General features: G+C 43.9%; 1 protein-coding gene across 3 annotated transcripts; it reads left to right on the forward strand.

Moving 5' to 3' along the window:
• Positions 1 to 91: 91 nt before the first annotated feature.
• On the forward strand, positions 92 to 16,506 carry LOC144156027 (ras-related protein Rab-24-like). Of its 3 annotated transcripts, none has more exons than XM_077687793.1 (7): positions 92 to 275; positions 649 to 853; positions 940 to 1,008; positions 5,964 to 6,110; positions 8,028 to 8,178; positions 11,790 to 11,852; positions 15,874 to 16,506. In XM_077687793.1, exons 2-7 carry the CDS (start codon positions 740 to 742, stop codon positions 15,927 to 15,929), a joined length of 600 nt encoding a protein of 199 aa, XP_077543919.1. In that variant the 5' UTR covers positions 92 to 275; positions 649 to 739; the 3' UTR covers positions 15,930 to 16,506. The 3 variants fall into 3 exon arrangements, with proteins under 3 accessions (XP_077543919.1, XP_077543921.1, XP_077543920.1); XM_077687795.1 differs by having other exon boundaries at positions 15,877 to 16,506; XM_077687794.1 differs by having other exon boundaries at positions 92 to 274; positions 642 to 853.
• The last annotated feature ends 56 nt before the right edge of the window (positions 16,507 to 16,562 follow it).

The following is a 16,562-nucleotide window of genomic DNA, read 5'->3' on the forward strand; positions in this document are numbered from 1 at the left end:
CGTTCAGTGCTTCTAGTGACTATTATGATGATGATAGTTGAAACTTATTTACAGCTTGAGGCGCAGCCGTAGCCGTAGCTCTAGCAGCTCTAGCCGCAACAAACGCAACTGAGGGAGTTGCTGTTCCGTGGTTGCGGCCGTGCTGGTGGACGTGTATTGATAGTATATATAAACTCTCGCTATTATTAAAGAAAACTTATCCACGTAAGATGGCTCGCTTTCTATCGGTCCTTAAAATTACGCGTATTTCGGGTGTCACCACATAAGTTTTACAGGTGAGTGGGTCTTGACTGACGACTCGGGAACGTAAACCAAGACTCTTGATATCACGGACACAATGAAATAACGTGTTGGGTTGCTTGCTTAATAAACCACTGTTTTCGTAGGTGGAAAATTCGGACGAATTTGCCTAAAGTTTGCAAACTGATCGTTTTTTGTATGTTAGGTACGTTTTTTTCTCTCGACAATCAACCGTGTGATTTATCTGTGATACGAAAGAGACTGTGTTGGGTTATATCAAAGGGGTGCTAAAGTGGTATGTGTGAAACCTTCTTAAGTTTTTTGTGTAAAAAAGCACTTGCCGGGGTGTTTGACCTTACTTTTTGTGTAGCTGTATGAGCCTCCTGTTTTGTTTTTCTTTCGAAACAGCGCGCAACGTATCGTTTCCTCTTGCATGGCGGTGAGCCGTTACTGAGTCGACAGTTCCTTCACGGGGTCTGCCGAACAAGCTGTCAGAGCCATGAGTCATGTGGATCTGAAAGTGGTTCTCCTAGGCAAAGAGTATGGCGGCAAGACGAGCCTAGTGGAGCGCTACCTCTACGACCGTTTCGATGCGGCGACCCCTTATCAGAATGTGAGCGAATACGTGCCGCTACCAGCGTGCACCACGTTGAACTACGCGGATGCCACTTCTGACTGCAATTTTCTTGCACTTTGCAGACGATAGGGGCTGCCTATGGCGCGAAGCAGATTGCAGTGCGGAATCGGAGGATCACTCTGGGTATTTGGGTAAGCGCTTTATGTTTGTTATCCTGTAACAGTTAGCTGTACAGGTTAGGAGACTGCAGCACCGCCGTTGAGAGGGACGAAAAGGAAACTAATACATCTTTTTATATCATTCCCTCCTCCTTGCAGTCATTTTTCTTCTCATTCTTCTAACCCTGTATAAGGTATATACACTGCAGGGTGCACCCTCTGTTAAGTCGGTGGCTGTTAGCAAAAAATGTGTTAAAATTTTCTTTAAAATTCACAGAAATGACTCAAGGCAATTGTTGCACTGGTGATAGGGTGCAATAGTAAAACCAATTAGCACTGGTGTAAACTAAGCACAAATGAAACACGAGAGATTGCATCAGTTAATTTGCATACCTCAGTTTTTCAGTGCATGGTGCGATAAAATTGCACATATGCTCTTCCCTTCAGGCTAGATAAAGTTTCTTTCCGAACGGACTCTTTCACCAGTTTTGTGAATTTGATATATGCAAGAGATTTGTGTCAATGTTTGGACTGCATTTCTGCTATGCTTTGATTAGGCCAGGAGAAGTCGTCTACTAATGGTCATGGCTTAATTGCCAGTGTAAGTAAGGCTGGAGGCAAATATAAAATTTTTGTCTTATGTGGTCTGCTTTCTCAATTTCTTGCAAATGCAATCATATTGTTTTTCTTTGTTTTTTATGTGAAGATTCAAATATACTTTATGCTGATGTATAGGTGTCCAATACTGAAACTAGCTATAAAAAATGTGTGTAACTAACTTTACATAAACCTGTTAACATGGTGTTTGCTGGGAAATGCAAACTAAGCCTACAAGTTCATTTGAGTTCAACAAAACACAGAACAGCTAAATCGGTGTTCATGCTTGTTTTGTGGCAAGGGTTATTTAAAGGGACAGACAACCGATTTTTGTCGAGTATATTTTATTTATCCCAAATGAAAGGGCATCACTTAAAACACCTTAACCCGAAATGGTTTTGCTGATAGCGTCCTACAACTTTTGAAATAGGAATTTCTAGATCTACCAGCCATACGTGTCCCACCAAAAGGAGTGCTGGCAAACCATGACAGTGACCCGTGCGGCAACGCACTTTTAACTGCACGTTAAACGAACAGAAGGATTTAAGGACTTGTCCCAGCCTAAAACAACAATAATGTTTAACCTTTCCTATTCCTTCATGCGGTTTTTGGATCGTTAAGTCGATGGAGTTGTTTGGACACGTAACGTAGTCTCACGTTTAGACATTACGTGTTGCCACCTTTCAGACTTCAGAAGTTTTAGGGTAAAATTTAAATTGTTTCCACCTATTTATTTAGAAATCCCACGCAGTTACCTCAGTATATAAAATGCTGGCTTTAATATGAGCTAGACAATATGTACTCCACAAAAATCTGTCGTCTGTCCCTTTAATGTTTCAGTGGTACGTTGTAGCATTTGCAGGGTTACGGCATCCCAGGCAGCATTCTTTTGACGCAACCTTGACATGCTTTCTGTTGGCGTTTATTTCTTATGTAGGAAAGTGAAAATCTGAAAGGGCATAGGGAAGGGAAAATTTTAAGGGGCAAGTTGTGCTGGTCTACCCACCTGTCCCACTTACAGGGGGATTTTGACCCACGTGGTTGCTTCTGTGCTGCATGCTGCAGCATGTTATGCAGTTGCCTAATATTTCTTGCACCCTCTGTTAGATGCACTGAATTAAATGGGACTGATAAACTGAGCTAGCAGTTTTCCTGGTATGAAAGCAATGTTATTGATGATTAGAAATAAGAGTGTGCTAAAATGTGGATGCAAAAAATGGTTGACAAGAGTAATATTTTTGTCCTTGATTGTTTTTGCTGTGTAATGCACATTCAAAATCGTTAAGCATAGCGGCTAGTCTTGTTTCTGTGGGATTGCTATGTTTGGCAGTGTTGGTGATTTTGCTCTTCAGTGCGTTATTTCCTGCCACGGCTTTCTGGCAATGAGCATCAACACGAGAGGAGGGGTTTATCTTTGTGATGGCCAGCCTATCTTTGTATTTTTACAAGAGTGGGCTAGACAAGGATGGTTTTAAAAACACTGGCTGAAACAGCTCATTGTGCTAAGCTTAGGAGCAGGAGGCTGGAAGTACAGGTTGGGTGGTTTTGTGGGTAAAGTAACAAGATTGCAATGCTGTACAGTTACAGGAAACCAATGCTACTTCTTTTGTACAGCATTACTGCAGAAAATTTAGTGCTGCTCTTTATCAGTAAAAGATAGGAAAAAAAGAGCTGTTGTATTATACTAAAGTAAGGTGTGGACTTGCGACGAGGGCCAGGGAAAGCCGACCAGCACAAAGTGCTTTGCATTGCTCTCCTTTTTTAAGGCTTGTTGCAAGTCTGTGTTTTGCAGTGGTACCATGAAGTCAAGGGTTTGATGGAAGCCCGTCCAGTTGGGAGACATGTTGCGGTAAAAAAGGAGATATTGACCAAAAAAAATTCTTCAAAAACTTTAAAAACAACAAACAAGAGACGATTCGGCTTCGCTATGGAAGCCTTGCTCACAGTGGGGTGAAGGAAAGTTCATGGACGCTTGCTTATGTTATCTTCAGCACGTGACGTAAGCAGCGCGTGTACGATGGGGAGGGATCCTTCATTCCGATTGAGCTTGTGATGCGTCCTCTGTATCTCTAAAGACTCAAGATAAAGCCGCAACTTCAAGTTCCTTTCATGGACAATGATCTTGAATTAGCCCAATCAATCTCCTGTCCCATTGCATCTACAAGCTCGGCAAGAGCATTCGAGGCTATTTGCGTCTTTTCCACATCGTTCCAAAGCTGCCTCAATCTCTGTTTAAAGCTGCCAGATTCACCGATATATGCTTAGTCACAATCTGCGCAGGAAATCTTGTAGACCACGCCAGGAAATGATTATCTGGGAAGTCTGTCCTTACCGCCCACGAATGCGTGCCCCAGCTTACACACAGGCATGTGTGCCGCCTCAACGTCGTAACCGGGCAGAATGCGCGACAAGGTTTCACTTACACCAGGGACGTAGGGTATGGCAGCACGCTTTCTTGGTCGGGCATCAGACGGTCGGACGGAATGGGGACAGGCGACATTCCACTCCATTCAAGAACGCCGTTAGATAGCCGCTTGCCGAGAGGTCATTTTGCACCTTGTCGAGGTCGATGAAACGGCCTTTGGAACAAATGCGGTTCACACAAATGAACAGGGAGGCAGCAACAGACCTTTTGTGGGCGTTGGGTTGAACGGACCGAAAGTTTAGGTAGCGGCCAGTGTGCGTGTCCTTTCGGTACACTTTAAACGAAAGCGCTCCATTGTCTCTGTTGACAAGCATGTCCAAAAAGGGAAGTCTATTGTCAACCTCTGTCTCTATTGGGAATTGGATGGCGTCTTCCCGACTGTTCAGGTGTGTAGTGAACGAAGCCAAAGGTCTGCGCCAAATTATGCCAAAACGGCCGTCCACATATCGCAGAAACACTCTTGGCTTTGTACGGAGGAAGTGAGTGCGCTATTTTCCAGCCGTTCTGTGGTAACATTGGCAGCAGTAACAGAGGTGGAGGCACCCATTGCTGTACTGTGGACTTGCCTGTAGAAGTACTATCGTGCTCTACCATTATTTGCATAATAAAAACTGAATTTCGCAGGAGAAAAACTATATATCAGGCAAAAAAATTGTATACGTCGCATTATCACGGGTGCAGTTGTGAAATTTATTTAAAAACCCTTTGATTAGCACTTCATGGGGCACAGTATCAGTTCTTAGTTAAAGTTAAACAGCATGGTTATTTCATTTAAATTTAATTTATCTTTGCCTTGGGTGGCTTCTTCACCTAGCCATTGTTTGTCCGGGTCCTCTTGTTTGTGTGATGTTTTTCAGTTTTTGCCTACTTACAAGTGCAGATAACCGTGCAATCAGGAACTGGGGTCTTCTAGGGAAATAATTGCAGTGGTGTTATGTTATACACTTGTTTTTCATGTATTAACCTTGCTTTTTGCGCACCAATTTAAGGTAGGTACATGCAAGCAAGGTTGAGAGAGAGAGAGAGAGTGTGTGTGTGTGTGTACAGAATGAAACCATGCTGAAACTAGCGTCACGCTAGCTGAAACAATGCATTCAGATCAGAAAGGGTACGCCAAAAGTAAAATGCACATGCTGCGCATTTATTCTAATTATGTTTTTATTACAAAGATTAGAAAAACAAAGAGTTGTACTTATATCTTGTTAAAGCTGAAAGCACTGTTCAAATGTCAAACTATGCATGTCAGGGTTTAAAGAAATCTGCGTAATGTAATTTTACTTGCATATATAGTTATCTTTTCACTTGATGCAAAATCTTTCAAATTACTCCGTTATGTTGATGCACAGGAAGGTGACAGCAAAATAAAATTTAACAGAAATGATGGTACCATATGCACATGGCTCATAAATAATTACTCAAGACATTTATACACAGTTTGCTGCTGCTGCTGTTCACAAACTAATTCCTCAAAGTGGAGGTTGTTGTCAGATGGGACAGCATTTAGAATTGCCCTGTCTGATTGCAAGAACGGGGTATGGCAAAGTTTGTTATTTTTACAAGTACACAGTGAGGGTGCAACCTTTTCCAGATGTATATTTGCTCTTGTTGACACATCGCATTCTTTCTGGCAGCTTCTTCACCTTATGCGACCCTCCTTCTGGCCCTATCTCAAAGGTTTATTTTTAACTAGGTGAAATTTTAAGCCTAAATTGCTGCATTCTGTGTACCGGTTCCAGGAGCATTGCTTCCGATAAGTAGATTTTGTGAGTTTTGCCAGTGGAGTCATTTGATGCTTTCCTTCATTTAGTCTTGTGGGATGCAGGAGCCCCCACTCCAGGATGGGTAGGCACCATAATCTAAGGACATGCCTTTCCGGGAAAGTTGGGCTTTTTCCCAATTATAGTAATTTGTCTCAAATACCAAACGTGGCTAAAGTTTGAGGGGCCTCCTATGGCATCTTTTCTAGGACACTGCTGGCAGCGAGCGGTACGAGGCCATGAGCCGCATCTACTACCGAGGTGCAGGCGCTGCCATCGTCTGCTTTGACCTCACAGACCGAGAAAGCTACCAGAAGGCGAAATTCTGGGTGAGCGAGCTGCGGAAGCACGAAGAGGTGAGCATTGCTTGCTGCGCGTGCCTTGTTCAGAAGCTGAAAGCGAGTTGAGAGTGCTGCAAGGAACGAAAACTGAGTGCCGGGGGTGTGAAATGCGAAGACTCCCCCTTTTAGCAATTTTTGTCACAGCTGTTCCTTTTATACTCATGTTATGAACAAGCCGAGATGGCGACAGCAGCTATCGCAGTCCAGTTTTGGGAGCTCTGCATTTAACATATGTTAAGCTTATTCTCCATCTAGCCATTGTGGTATTTAGAATAGTTGAGAGCTGTTCCATCAGTGGATGCTGTGGTAATAAGCGAATTCACGTGCCTGGACATTGCCTTGCAACAGAGACAAGCCCTCCACTTCCTTGCTTTGCCTTCTCTTTCCTGGGGGATTCTTTTGCTCAGCAGGCTTCAAAATGACGCCATGTCCAGGATTAGCGCAACTAAAGCTCTTATTGCCTTTATTTTTTAAAATTTCTGCCACCCTTAGTTCTTTTCATTTTTAATTTTGCTTGCTGTTGTCATTTGAAACAGTTTAAGCATCACTGAATGGAGCTGTTTCCAGTACCAGTCCTCCTAGCAGCCTCTACAGCAAACTTTTTTAAAAAACTGCAGTGAGGCGCACCCCCTTCCCTCCTCCCACCTCCAAAATCTTGCTGTAGAAAAAACCCATGCATGAAACATACTCAATGCTTAATCCCTCTCCCGCCAACCAGTCATTTCACTTGTTCCTTTCACATAAATTCCATGGAAGCAGGGAGACATTCCCAAAGGCTAACCTAGTGTGGGCAAAGTCTCTCTCTCTCTCTCTCTCTCTCTCTCTCTCTCTCTCTCTCTCTCTCTCTCTCTCTCTCTCTCTCTCTCTCTCTCTCTCTCTCTCTCTCTCTCTCTCTCTCTCTCTCTCTCTCTCTCTCTCTCTCTCTCCTTTTTTTTTCTGTCTTCATTGCTCCCTCACTGTCACTGGTAGCTCTGTGCTTGCATCATGGTCAGCCTCAAATGTCTTAACCCCTACTCTTTCTAAGCTCTTTTGTGTGTGTGTGTGTGTGTGTGTGTGTGTGTGTGTGTGCACATGTACAAATGCACCACAAGCTTTTGAAGAAAGTGGGATGAAATGGTGCAGCGCTAGAAAGTTGTAGCTGCGGACCATGCAGTAAGCTGAGAATGCGCATGTTTGTTTGTATTGCTCGGGGCGACTGCCAAGAATGGCAGAGTGTGGTGCGTGCATGTGCAGATTAGCATTTGAAAAAGGTAACCTCCATTGACTGTGTAGCGTGCGTCAGAAAAAATAAAGCACAAAAAACACCTGGCACATGCTCAGTTCCCATTGGCTCTGATGCATTCCACAAAGAAAAGCGTATGCATCAGAAGTCCCGCCTGTCGTTTTGGTTGGCCTGCACTTCCGTGGAGGAAGTGTCGCAGCAGTATGTATAGTGATTCTGCAACATGTCGCTGCAGTGAGTGCAATGACGAGGCTGCAGGCTATAGTCGTCATCGGCAGAAGGTTCGTCGACAAACCTAACAAACAAACAAAAAAACGCTTTTGTGCTCTCATCTCATAAGAATATGGTTAGGGATCCTCTGCAACTTGTTTTTCAAATGAAAGATGAACCCTGTAGTTCTTACAACTGCAGTTTAAAATTCTTGAGGTGGGGCATAAATATCCCCCATGCATTTTTTATGCTTTCTTGATTTCACATGCTTGTAGTGTAGGTGAAAGGAAGCTAGAAGTTGCCAGCACCAGTAAGATTAGGAAAAAAAATTATTTAAACTTTTTGCTTATGTAGCTGCAACAACAGGCAATTTCAAATACTTTGTTCCAATTTTATTGTCGTTATTGACTGCTTACCTGTTTCCTGTCACTGAACAAAATTTAGTGTTCCGCCAATATTATGCCCTTACATGTTTTACTAACATTTTTTTTTTTTTACAGAAATGCCAGATATTTCTTTGTGGAACTAAAAATGACCTAATTAAGGAAGAAGGTAGATATCGGGCTATCAGTTATCATGATGTGCTTGATTATGCTGATGAAATCGGAGCCAAGATGTTTGAAACCTCTAGCAAAACTGGAGAGGGCATTGGTAAGTGCAAAGAGCTCTTTTGTGAGCAAATTTCCTGTTTCCAGTTTGTGCCTGTTCTTGCCAGATCATGTAATTTCATTCAAGAAACTATAGCGTGTTTAGCATGTGGGAACACGATTTGGTGTCAACATAATGTCAAACAAGTAGTACCATTTTGTTTAACATGGATCCATTTGATTCAGGAGCGGTTCACGGCACTGGTGCTCAAAAATTTTTGTGGTTTTGGTGCAGTGAAATGGTTTTGTGCAACACTTCTGCAATCTCCCCGCATGTGTCTACAATTGAGGGAGGTGCAGGCGTTGTCATCTACTAATCGTCCTTGCCCTCAGCAAGAGTTCTTCAGTGTCAGGCAGCATTTGCCGATAGTCGTCTGCCAGCACTGACTTGCTGCGCCCCCTCTGTAGCAGGTGACGCAGTTCTCTGCACCATGCGCAATCAAGGGAGGCAATGCAGGGCACCATTCGTGCAGCAGTGAACCAAGCAATTTGGTGTAGTGCACCATAAAGGGGTGCAGGTGTTGCTGTGAACTGTGTCTGAATCGAATGGACCTCACGATTCACAGTGCTTGAGTGGTCAGTTTCATGGGATCTGTGTCATTTGCAACATCAGAAGTGCCCCTTGAATATTTTTGTTAATTTTATGGGAGAAAAACCACAACAGATTCTGTGAGCAAAAATAAATGATGGGCCAGTCTTGAGCTTATGTTTTCTGCTACATCAGGGTTCATCTGTTTTCTTCAGAGTGTACAGCTTATAGAGCTTGCACTCTTATTATAGCTGAGTAAAGGCATGTTCTTATTCCACAACTTTAAGTACACAATAACCCATAAGTGTCCAACGGTCAAAAGGATCCGCAAATAGATGCACCTATGGAATGTATGGACAACAGAATCAAAATAATTTGCTTAAAATCAGAGCTTTCCAGAATTTTTTACCACTGAATGTTGTCCGAGTATGTTCAGATGTATCTGAAAATGCAGAACCTTTATATGTGAGCATGCCTGGAGGGTGCCATGAGAGTGCTTGAATGTTTTTCTATTCATGAAACTCCCGCTCAAGTTTAGTTTGGGGACAAACGCTGCCACGAGGGGCCTACCGCAGATCGGAGGGCATGCAGTGCCCACCACTGCTCCCTGTGTGCGACTGCGTGGCAGAAGCTGCACCCATGTGTGGCAGCAATGGCATGACCATTCACACATGATTCTTCAGCTCTCAAACAATACCAGGTCCATTTTAGCGGTACACGACAAGAAAAGCGAACGCGCACTGCTGATACCATAGTGAACGTCCATTCCCTGCTGTACGACCCTCAGACCCCGGCTGCCCTACGATCAATGCCAGCGCCGCGGTGCCGCCTTCTTGGGCAGTGCATGAACCTCTCCCATAGCGCTGCAGCAGAGTTTCATGACCAGAAAAGCATTGAAGGACTCTGGTACCATGTTGGGCTAGTTGGTGTTATGACAGTGGGGTGTGAGCAGTGCTCGTTTAGACCAAGGACAAAGGAGAGCTGTGCACAATGCAGGAGCTGGAAGTCAGCGCCTGTGCAGTGTACACCTCTTCATCTTTCATATAAATGTCTGCTGCCCACTTTTCATTAGCATGCTTCTTGTTTAAATAGTGTAATTGTATGTCAAAGGACCAAAAATTAAAAGCATTCGAGGTCTCCACTGCACATCACTGATGTTCAGTTAGCAGGAGCGCAGTATGCAATGCGTGCAGAAGATCAGTTGGGTGCATCTTGGGTGCGAGCACAAAGATGCTTCTCCAGGAAGCTGTTTCCAAGGTTCTTTGTCGGTGTTCTTTTGTGCAGAAGAATATTCTACCTAAGAATGCTGGCCTGTCTGCAGTAATATGTTGGACAAGAATTGCTTTTAGGCAGGTTTACATGATACTTTGCTTGGTGAGAGGGCTAGCGTAACTTGTCCGAAAAAAAAAAAAAAGTATTGCCTGTGGCTGAAAGCAGCGAGTGTTTTCAGGCACAAATTTTTTCTGCCATCCTTCGTGGATATAAAAATATAATGAAAGGCAGAAGGAGTGTAGCGCAGTTTTTATTGGAGGGTTCGGCTGCCAACATCGTGCAGCTCAAAGTATGTTCTACATTTTTGGTTAGAAAAGAAACATTTCAAAGAACACTTGCCTGTAAAATTTTTCCTCATTTGAATTTACTGAAAAGCATAGATGTTGCAGTGTTTGTAGTAACAAACACTGTTGTTCGCTCGCACTTCCTTGGTGAAATAAACTTGCTCTGAGCATGAGTGCATTTACCTCAGGCACTGAACCGTGTGCCAAAGTGGCAAAGCAGATAAGCTTTCACTGTAAGTAGTGGGGAGGTGAATATTCCGCACACAGTGTAGGCGCAGGGAGCAGGGAAGAGGATTGCACAGCCAACTACATGGGTAGCTCCCTTCGGCTTGAGTTGAAATTGCGGAAGAATGTCATCCAGGTTTTCTGAACCGGCACCATCTGGGCTTTAGAACATTGTGAACTGGCTCCTGCTTTTATTTTGTGCGTTTGGTCTGCTTAATTTTCTGGGATGTGTAGCGGATGACGAAAAGGCATTGTCTATGCTCTGTCTCGTGAAATGGCAGGAGGGCACTGCAGTTGTAGAATTAAGTACTGAAAAATATGCTTGTTCTGTTCTGTTCTGGTGAGTAACATGCAATATTCCATTCCAAAATACGCACAAACTCGGCACTTCCAATGTGATGCAGAATGTCAGTTAAAAGTGTTGATATTGTGCCCTGCCCCTAAACCTACTTAAAACGTGCCAAACCACCCTTATTTAAGAAAAGAATGTGTAGAATTGAGTTAAGAGAACATTTTACAGTCAGAAAAAATCACTTGTGTTTTGAAACAACTTCAGCATTTCTGGGGCTTGAACCCAGTCTGTCCACATCAAAATTTGTGACTCTACCCCTGGGCTACTGAGGCCGAATGGTGGAGTTTTTGTATCAATTGACCAAAAGGACAGAAGGAGTGTGTCAAGTGAACCAGTAGATGGTATTGGGTGTGTACGGGAAGCGCCGGGCTTGTACCTATGTGGGAACAGAATATCACGAGCAACAGATTGCATAGTTGCATTGTAATTTAAGTATTTAACAAAGCATTTTTGTAGCAGAAGTACATATTTCTGTTTAAGGAAAACATTTCTTAAAACACTAGAGCCAAATATTAAAAACTAAAAAAAAAAAAATCTGACCCTCGCCAAAACTGGAGCTCCAAAAGACTGAATTTCATAACAAATATAAACTCTGAAGTGGAATGTCCTGTATTCGTCCACGTTCAAGCTGCTTCGCATTCTAGATACTGGAAAACACTCTCTTGAATTTGCAAAGAAATTAATTTTGAAAACTTCAAACTTGAGGAATGGTGTTAGTGGGGTTAGTTTATCAGTACTCATTTGAAGCATTCAATTCAGTTTGTAGACTTTGCTTAATTATGAAGTCATGTTTTTTTTTATCTTTCTCTCGTGGAGTGATTTCTTAGGCTTGTTACTCCTTGAAAAACTTTGCAGCAAAGTGGTTGGGCAAGGGTTCTGGTACTGCCCTGTGTAGACTGTCTACTTGTGCATTGCCCAGTGCTATACACGAGCAAAACGTTTCTCACTTTCAGCTGAACTCTTTTGCCAAATTGCTAAGGACTATTTAGAGGTGATGTCGGCACCACGGAACAAGCGTAAGACGTTTTTTCATTCTGATCAATCAGAGGACTGGCCATGTATAGTTAGCAGCCCATGTAGTGGCTATTTCAGAAAAACCGTGCTTGTTTGTGTCAGCCATGAAACGCCTGTAGCAGTGCCAAACCCACCTCTGGATTTTTCTGTGCAGGCACTTTAAAGCAGATATTGAAAATAAAATGCGTTTGTCAGTACTGGACTCCAAATTATAGCCTCAATGCTTCTGAAGCGGGAACCACTCAAACACAGCTTCTTGCTCTTATAGAGGCATGACAGTGTAGTAGGATGTGGAAGAATTCATCATGTGTAGGTTTTACTTGAACCAGGAATTGCAACAACAAAAAAGAAGTGGGGGGGAGGCATTGCTAGATAGATCTAGGTAATCATCTGGTGTCAAGAAAGCTCTCTCAGGCGCCATAGAGCAGCAATGGGATTGGGCAGCGTGGAGCTTTCATGTAACATGCAAAGAATGCCAGCTTGCGTGCTGGCTGGCTTGTTCAGTAATATGATTGATTTTCACATTTCATGCACTCGAGAAATTTCTCGAGGAAAAGTCAACTGCCATTGAGAAGCAATTTAACTACTCAAGGTTAATTATGCTAATGACTACCGCTGGCAAGGATGGTTTCTGACTGCACTGCGATGCCTTTTCCCAATCCTCTTCCCCCCTCTGGGACTCTGCGGTTTAGTGTGAAATAAAATGTGACCCCCTCTCTGTTTTTTTTTTTTTAAAGTGACACTGAAATGTAAAACAAGTTCCGTATATCGATAAGTTACAGTGTCATGAAACAAATGCACCATTCACCACAGCAGCAGTTGTTTATTGGAAGAGTTGCCAGTTATTGGCAACCATTTATTATACGACATAGAAGTGCCAGAAGCATGAAAACAGGTATTGCTGCCCCACACTTTTCTCCACACTACGATTTGTGATGTCCCAAACTGTGAATGGAGAGACGGGATGTGCGTAAAGCGTTTCTCTGAAAGGAAGCAGTAAGGTAAGGACGAGTAAGTGAAAAAAACTTCTGTGGAGGACCCATTTGAAAAAAAAAAAAAAATAGAAACTTCAGTATGTAAACATTGTAATGCAGGCTGTCTCACTTCCACAGGCAGCCAACATTGTTTGTTATTTTAGTCAGTTGTTTTTTCTTCTTTTTTTTGTACAAGTGAAATCGAAATAGCAATGTGGTGAGTGATTGCGAGAGCTGTCGTCCTCCTACTGGGGCGGTATTCTCGTAACTGTCCCTTTTGAAAACGTCCCTTTTGCGCCCCTTCCTCGTGACGTACTTCCGGTTAAGCAATAAGCGTTGGCAGTAGGTTTGCTGCGCTTGCGTTACGTCACTTCCAATTGTTTGCTTTTAACCAATCAGGGCTTGTCAAGAGGGACACTTTTGAAAGGGACGCAAAAGGAACAAAACTCGAGAATACCGCCCCTGGCGTCTGTTTGCGACAATCAATGGGAAAAGGCCAAGACTATTAGTGCAGTCAGCCGTGTAACTGGTCCCAGTGCCAGCTTTAGTGATCACCACTCTGGCCAACTGTGTGAATGCTTTCTGCGCCTTGCCCTATGCGGCAGCACTGAAGAGGCTTGGTCGGCTTTTTCTATGCTCAGCACACAGTGTGTCATGCTTCTGTACGTGTCAAAAGAATGAAGGGAATTGGGAGAAAGAAATTGATTTGATTGATTGTGGGGGTCTAACGCGCCGACGCAACGCAGGCGATGAGGCGCGCCGTAGTGGAGGGCTCCGGATTAATTTTGACCACCTGGGGATCTTTATCGTGCGCCGAAATCTCGTACACACGGGCGTTTTTGCTTTTCGCCTCCATCAGAAAAGCGGCCGCCGCGGCCGGGAATCGAACCCGCGACCTCGTGCTCAGCAGCGCAACGCCTTAGCCACTCAGCCACCGCGGCGGGTGGGAGAAAGAAATGCCAATTGCAATTATTAATTCTTAAACAAATGTAGCATTGTTCTTCATAGGAAAAAAAAAAGCAGGAAAAGGCATGAAAGCTGCAATCTTTCATTTAAAACCAATTTAGTGTCCCTTTAATAACCCTGTAAGAGATCTTGATGTCCTCAGCGCGTTGCGAGTAGTCATCTGTTTTGGGGTTATGATGGGATCGCCTCATCATGGGTATTTTGCCACATTCTGAATGCCTTTTGACAAACAAAGGTCATAAAAAGGTGTTTGTTCGTTTACAACCTAGATGGCAGCAGGCGTCTTGTTTCCAGTGTTCATGTTCTCGTGCTAGGTGGCAGCAGGTGTTCCTTGTGTGTCGACGTCGTCCTGTTCGCATGAGATTTTCCTGTGCTATCAAGCAAATGCATCGTTGGTAGTCTCTGGTAGCTGGGGTGGCATCAGTCAAGGAACAGTACATTTCAAAACAGTTCAATACACTATTGCTATTCGAACAATATTTCTTCAGGGCGTTTGGGGAGTAAAGTCAGTAATACCTAATGGTACATAAACAATTATCCTGTGCCATGCAACAGTTCCAAAGCTCCAAAGCTATTTTTGCATATTGAAGCATTTTACCTTACAAAAAAATAAGCTGTTGTGGTACCATTGTTGCTTCAAAAATACAATAAATTCCTTAAGGCCAACTGCACTGACAATTTGACTTCTTGAAGATGCTATTTCTGTATAGTCTGCCCAAAAATGACTACTGAAAATCGACGATTTTGAAACTGAAATTGGGAAGAGCGCGGCCATTACGGCCAGGCTGAAGTGACATTGCAGCCAGTGAGCCAGCGGCCTGCCAGCCGGAGCAAAGCTGTGCGCAGCCGCTTTGTGCGCGTGGCAGTCCCAAGAGAAGCACGCCCCATGGAGCTCGGCCGGTTCTCCTGGCTGGCCGGCAAATCAAGCACCTGGCCGGCCGCAATGTCACTTCCACGTCATGGCTGTTTGCACGATCCACAGGCAGGTATGGTGTTGTCTGCTACGGAGCTATTTGAAACGTTTCTAACTGATAACAAGGCATACCGCAGGGCTACCAGTTATGTCCCAGTTGGTTTGGTGGTACATGCTGTATGTTGAAAATAAATTTTGCCGAGGTGAAATTTTAGTGCCGTTGGCCTTTGAGGTGTTAAAGGACATGTGATAAGCTTCACCCCTGGCCCTACCCTTGGCTGCCAGAGTGGGTGATTGCAATTGACAGTGGATGTTAGCTAAGCATTTTTTTTCCCCTTGTGGTCTTGCAAAGTATTGGTTGTGGTGGCCAGTAGAAAACCTCTGAAGGGGACATCGTTGTCTATTTTTGCAAGAGGAGGAGAAGGAGGAAAATAATATATTGTCTCAAAGCCTGGTTGAAGCAAGGAATAATTGGGGCATGTGTTCTAGCGCGAAAAAGATGGGAACCTAGAGAAGAATACGGACGGGACAAACGCTAATTGGGACGTGTTTTCTAGCGCAAAAGAATGACGGGAACCTAGAAAAAAAATACGGACGGGACAGACGCTACCGTTTATCCTGTTCGTATTCTTGTCTATGTTCCCGTCTTCTTTGCGCTAGAAAACATGCCCCGTTATCCCAGCACCAACTTGCCCAACTTTCCGCACTAATTAACGAAAAAAGGGAGATGGGAAGCCTCTCATGGGAAGCTAAGTAGTGAGTGAAGATTGTGCTTTGTGGCATATCATGGTTGGGCACCGTTGTATGATGACATCACTGTTGCATGCAGACTTTGCTGTGTGTGGTCCTACCTATTCATGTGTCTTAACTACCTCTCCCCTGAGAAAGTGCGCACAAGAGTATTACATACCTCACAACTGCATATGTAGATGCTGACCACATGGGGACCACCAGAGCAGTTATCGAGGGGCAGGGAGAATGGGCAGGACACCGAGTTGTGTTGAGGACAGGAAAATTATGGGCAAAGAAAGAATTCACATCATGCGGGATAGAGGCTTGTGTCCTGCAATCCTGCAACAGACACAAGTGGGGTTGTCATGCTGATTATGATGGAAGCAATATATGAATATTGTCTTTAGTCATTGTTCTGGTCTGCTTTTCTTTGTCCAGCAGGAGGAAATTTTAGGCTTGAGGAACCGTCTTCACAGGGTGGCGGATGCTGCTAGGTGCAGGCTGGAAGGAAAATATCTGCTGATCAAGAAACGCCCTGGAGGACCATCGCTTACAGCGTACACGGACGTCTTCTCCACTACGACCTATGTTCGGCCAGTTCTGGGATGATGAATTGCGCTCTGGCTCATCTGTCGTACAGCTCTTCAAAGTGCCTTGATCAAATGTAGGCTTTACACAACGAAGAAATACTATAATCATCTCTGCATTTAAACTGTTCTGCCAATTTTTTGGACGAGCCATGCATGTCGGTATAACGTCGCGTGCAAAAGAAAGAGCCTTATCTTTTGTAAATATGACATATTGTACAAGTTTCGTGTGGTTTGGAGAGCATACAGGAATTTTAGGTGTTACAATCTGTGATTAGTGCACAATCGCTGGACGTTCAGTGGTGACTGAAGTGTCTCGTGAGGTAGGGTGCACGGCAAGAATTTTATTGCGCGCGAGCGGTGCTATGCTGGTGCATGCGCGGAGATGCAACAGGTTTTTTTGCCACTATGTTCGTTTTTAGTTTTTATAAGTGTAGCAAAGTGCGTGTTCCTATTGAGGCAATAAATTGTTTCATCAACGTTAGTCTTTCTGGTCTTCTCCGCTGGCGTGGAAGCGTGTGTGTTGGTGGGGGGCGAAAT

This window comes from Haemaphysalis longicornis, unplaced genomic scaffold, assembly GCF_048455015.1.
Source record: "Haemaphysalis longicornis isolate Haplotype H1 unplaced genomic scaffold, Haemaphysalis longicornis Haplotype H1 scaffold_1, whole genome shotgun sequence".
NCBI lineage: Eukaryota > Metazoa > Arthropoda > Arachnida > Ixodida > Ixodidae > Haemaphysalis > Haemaphysalis longicornis.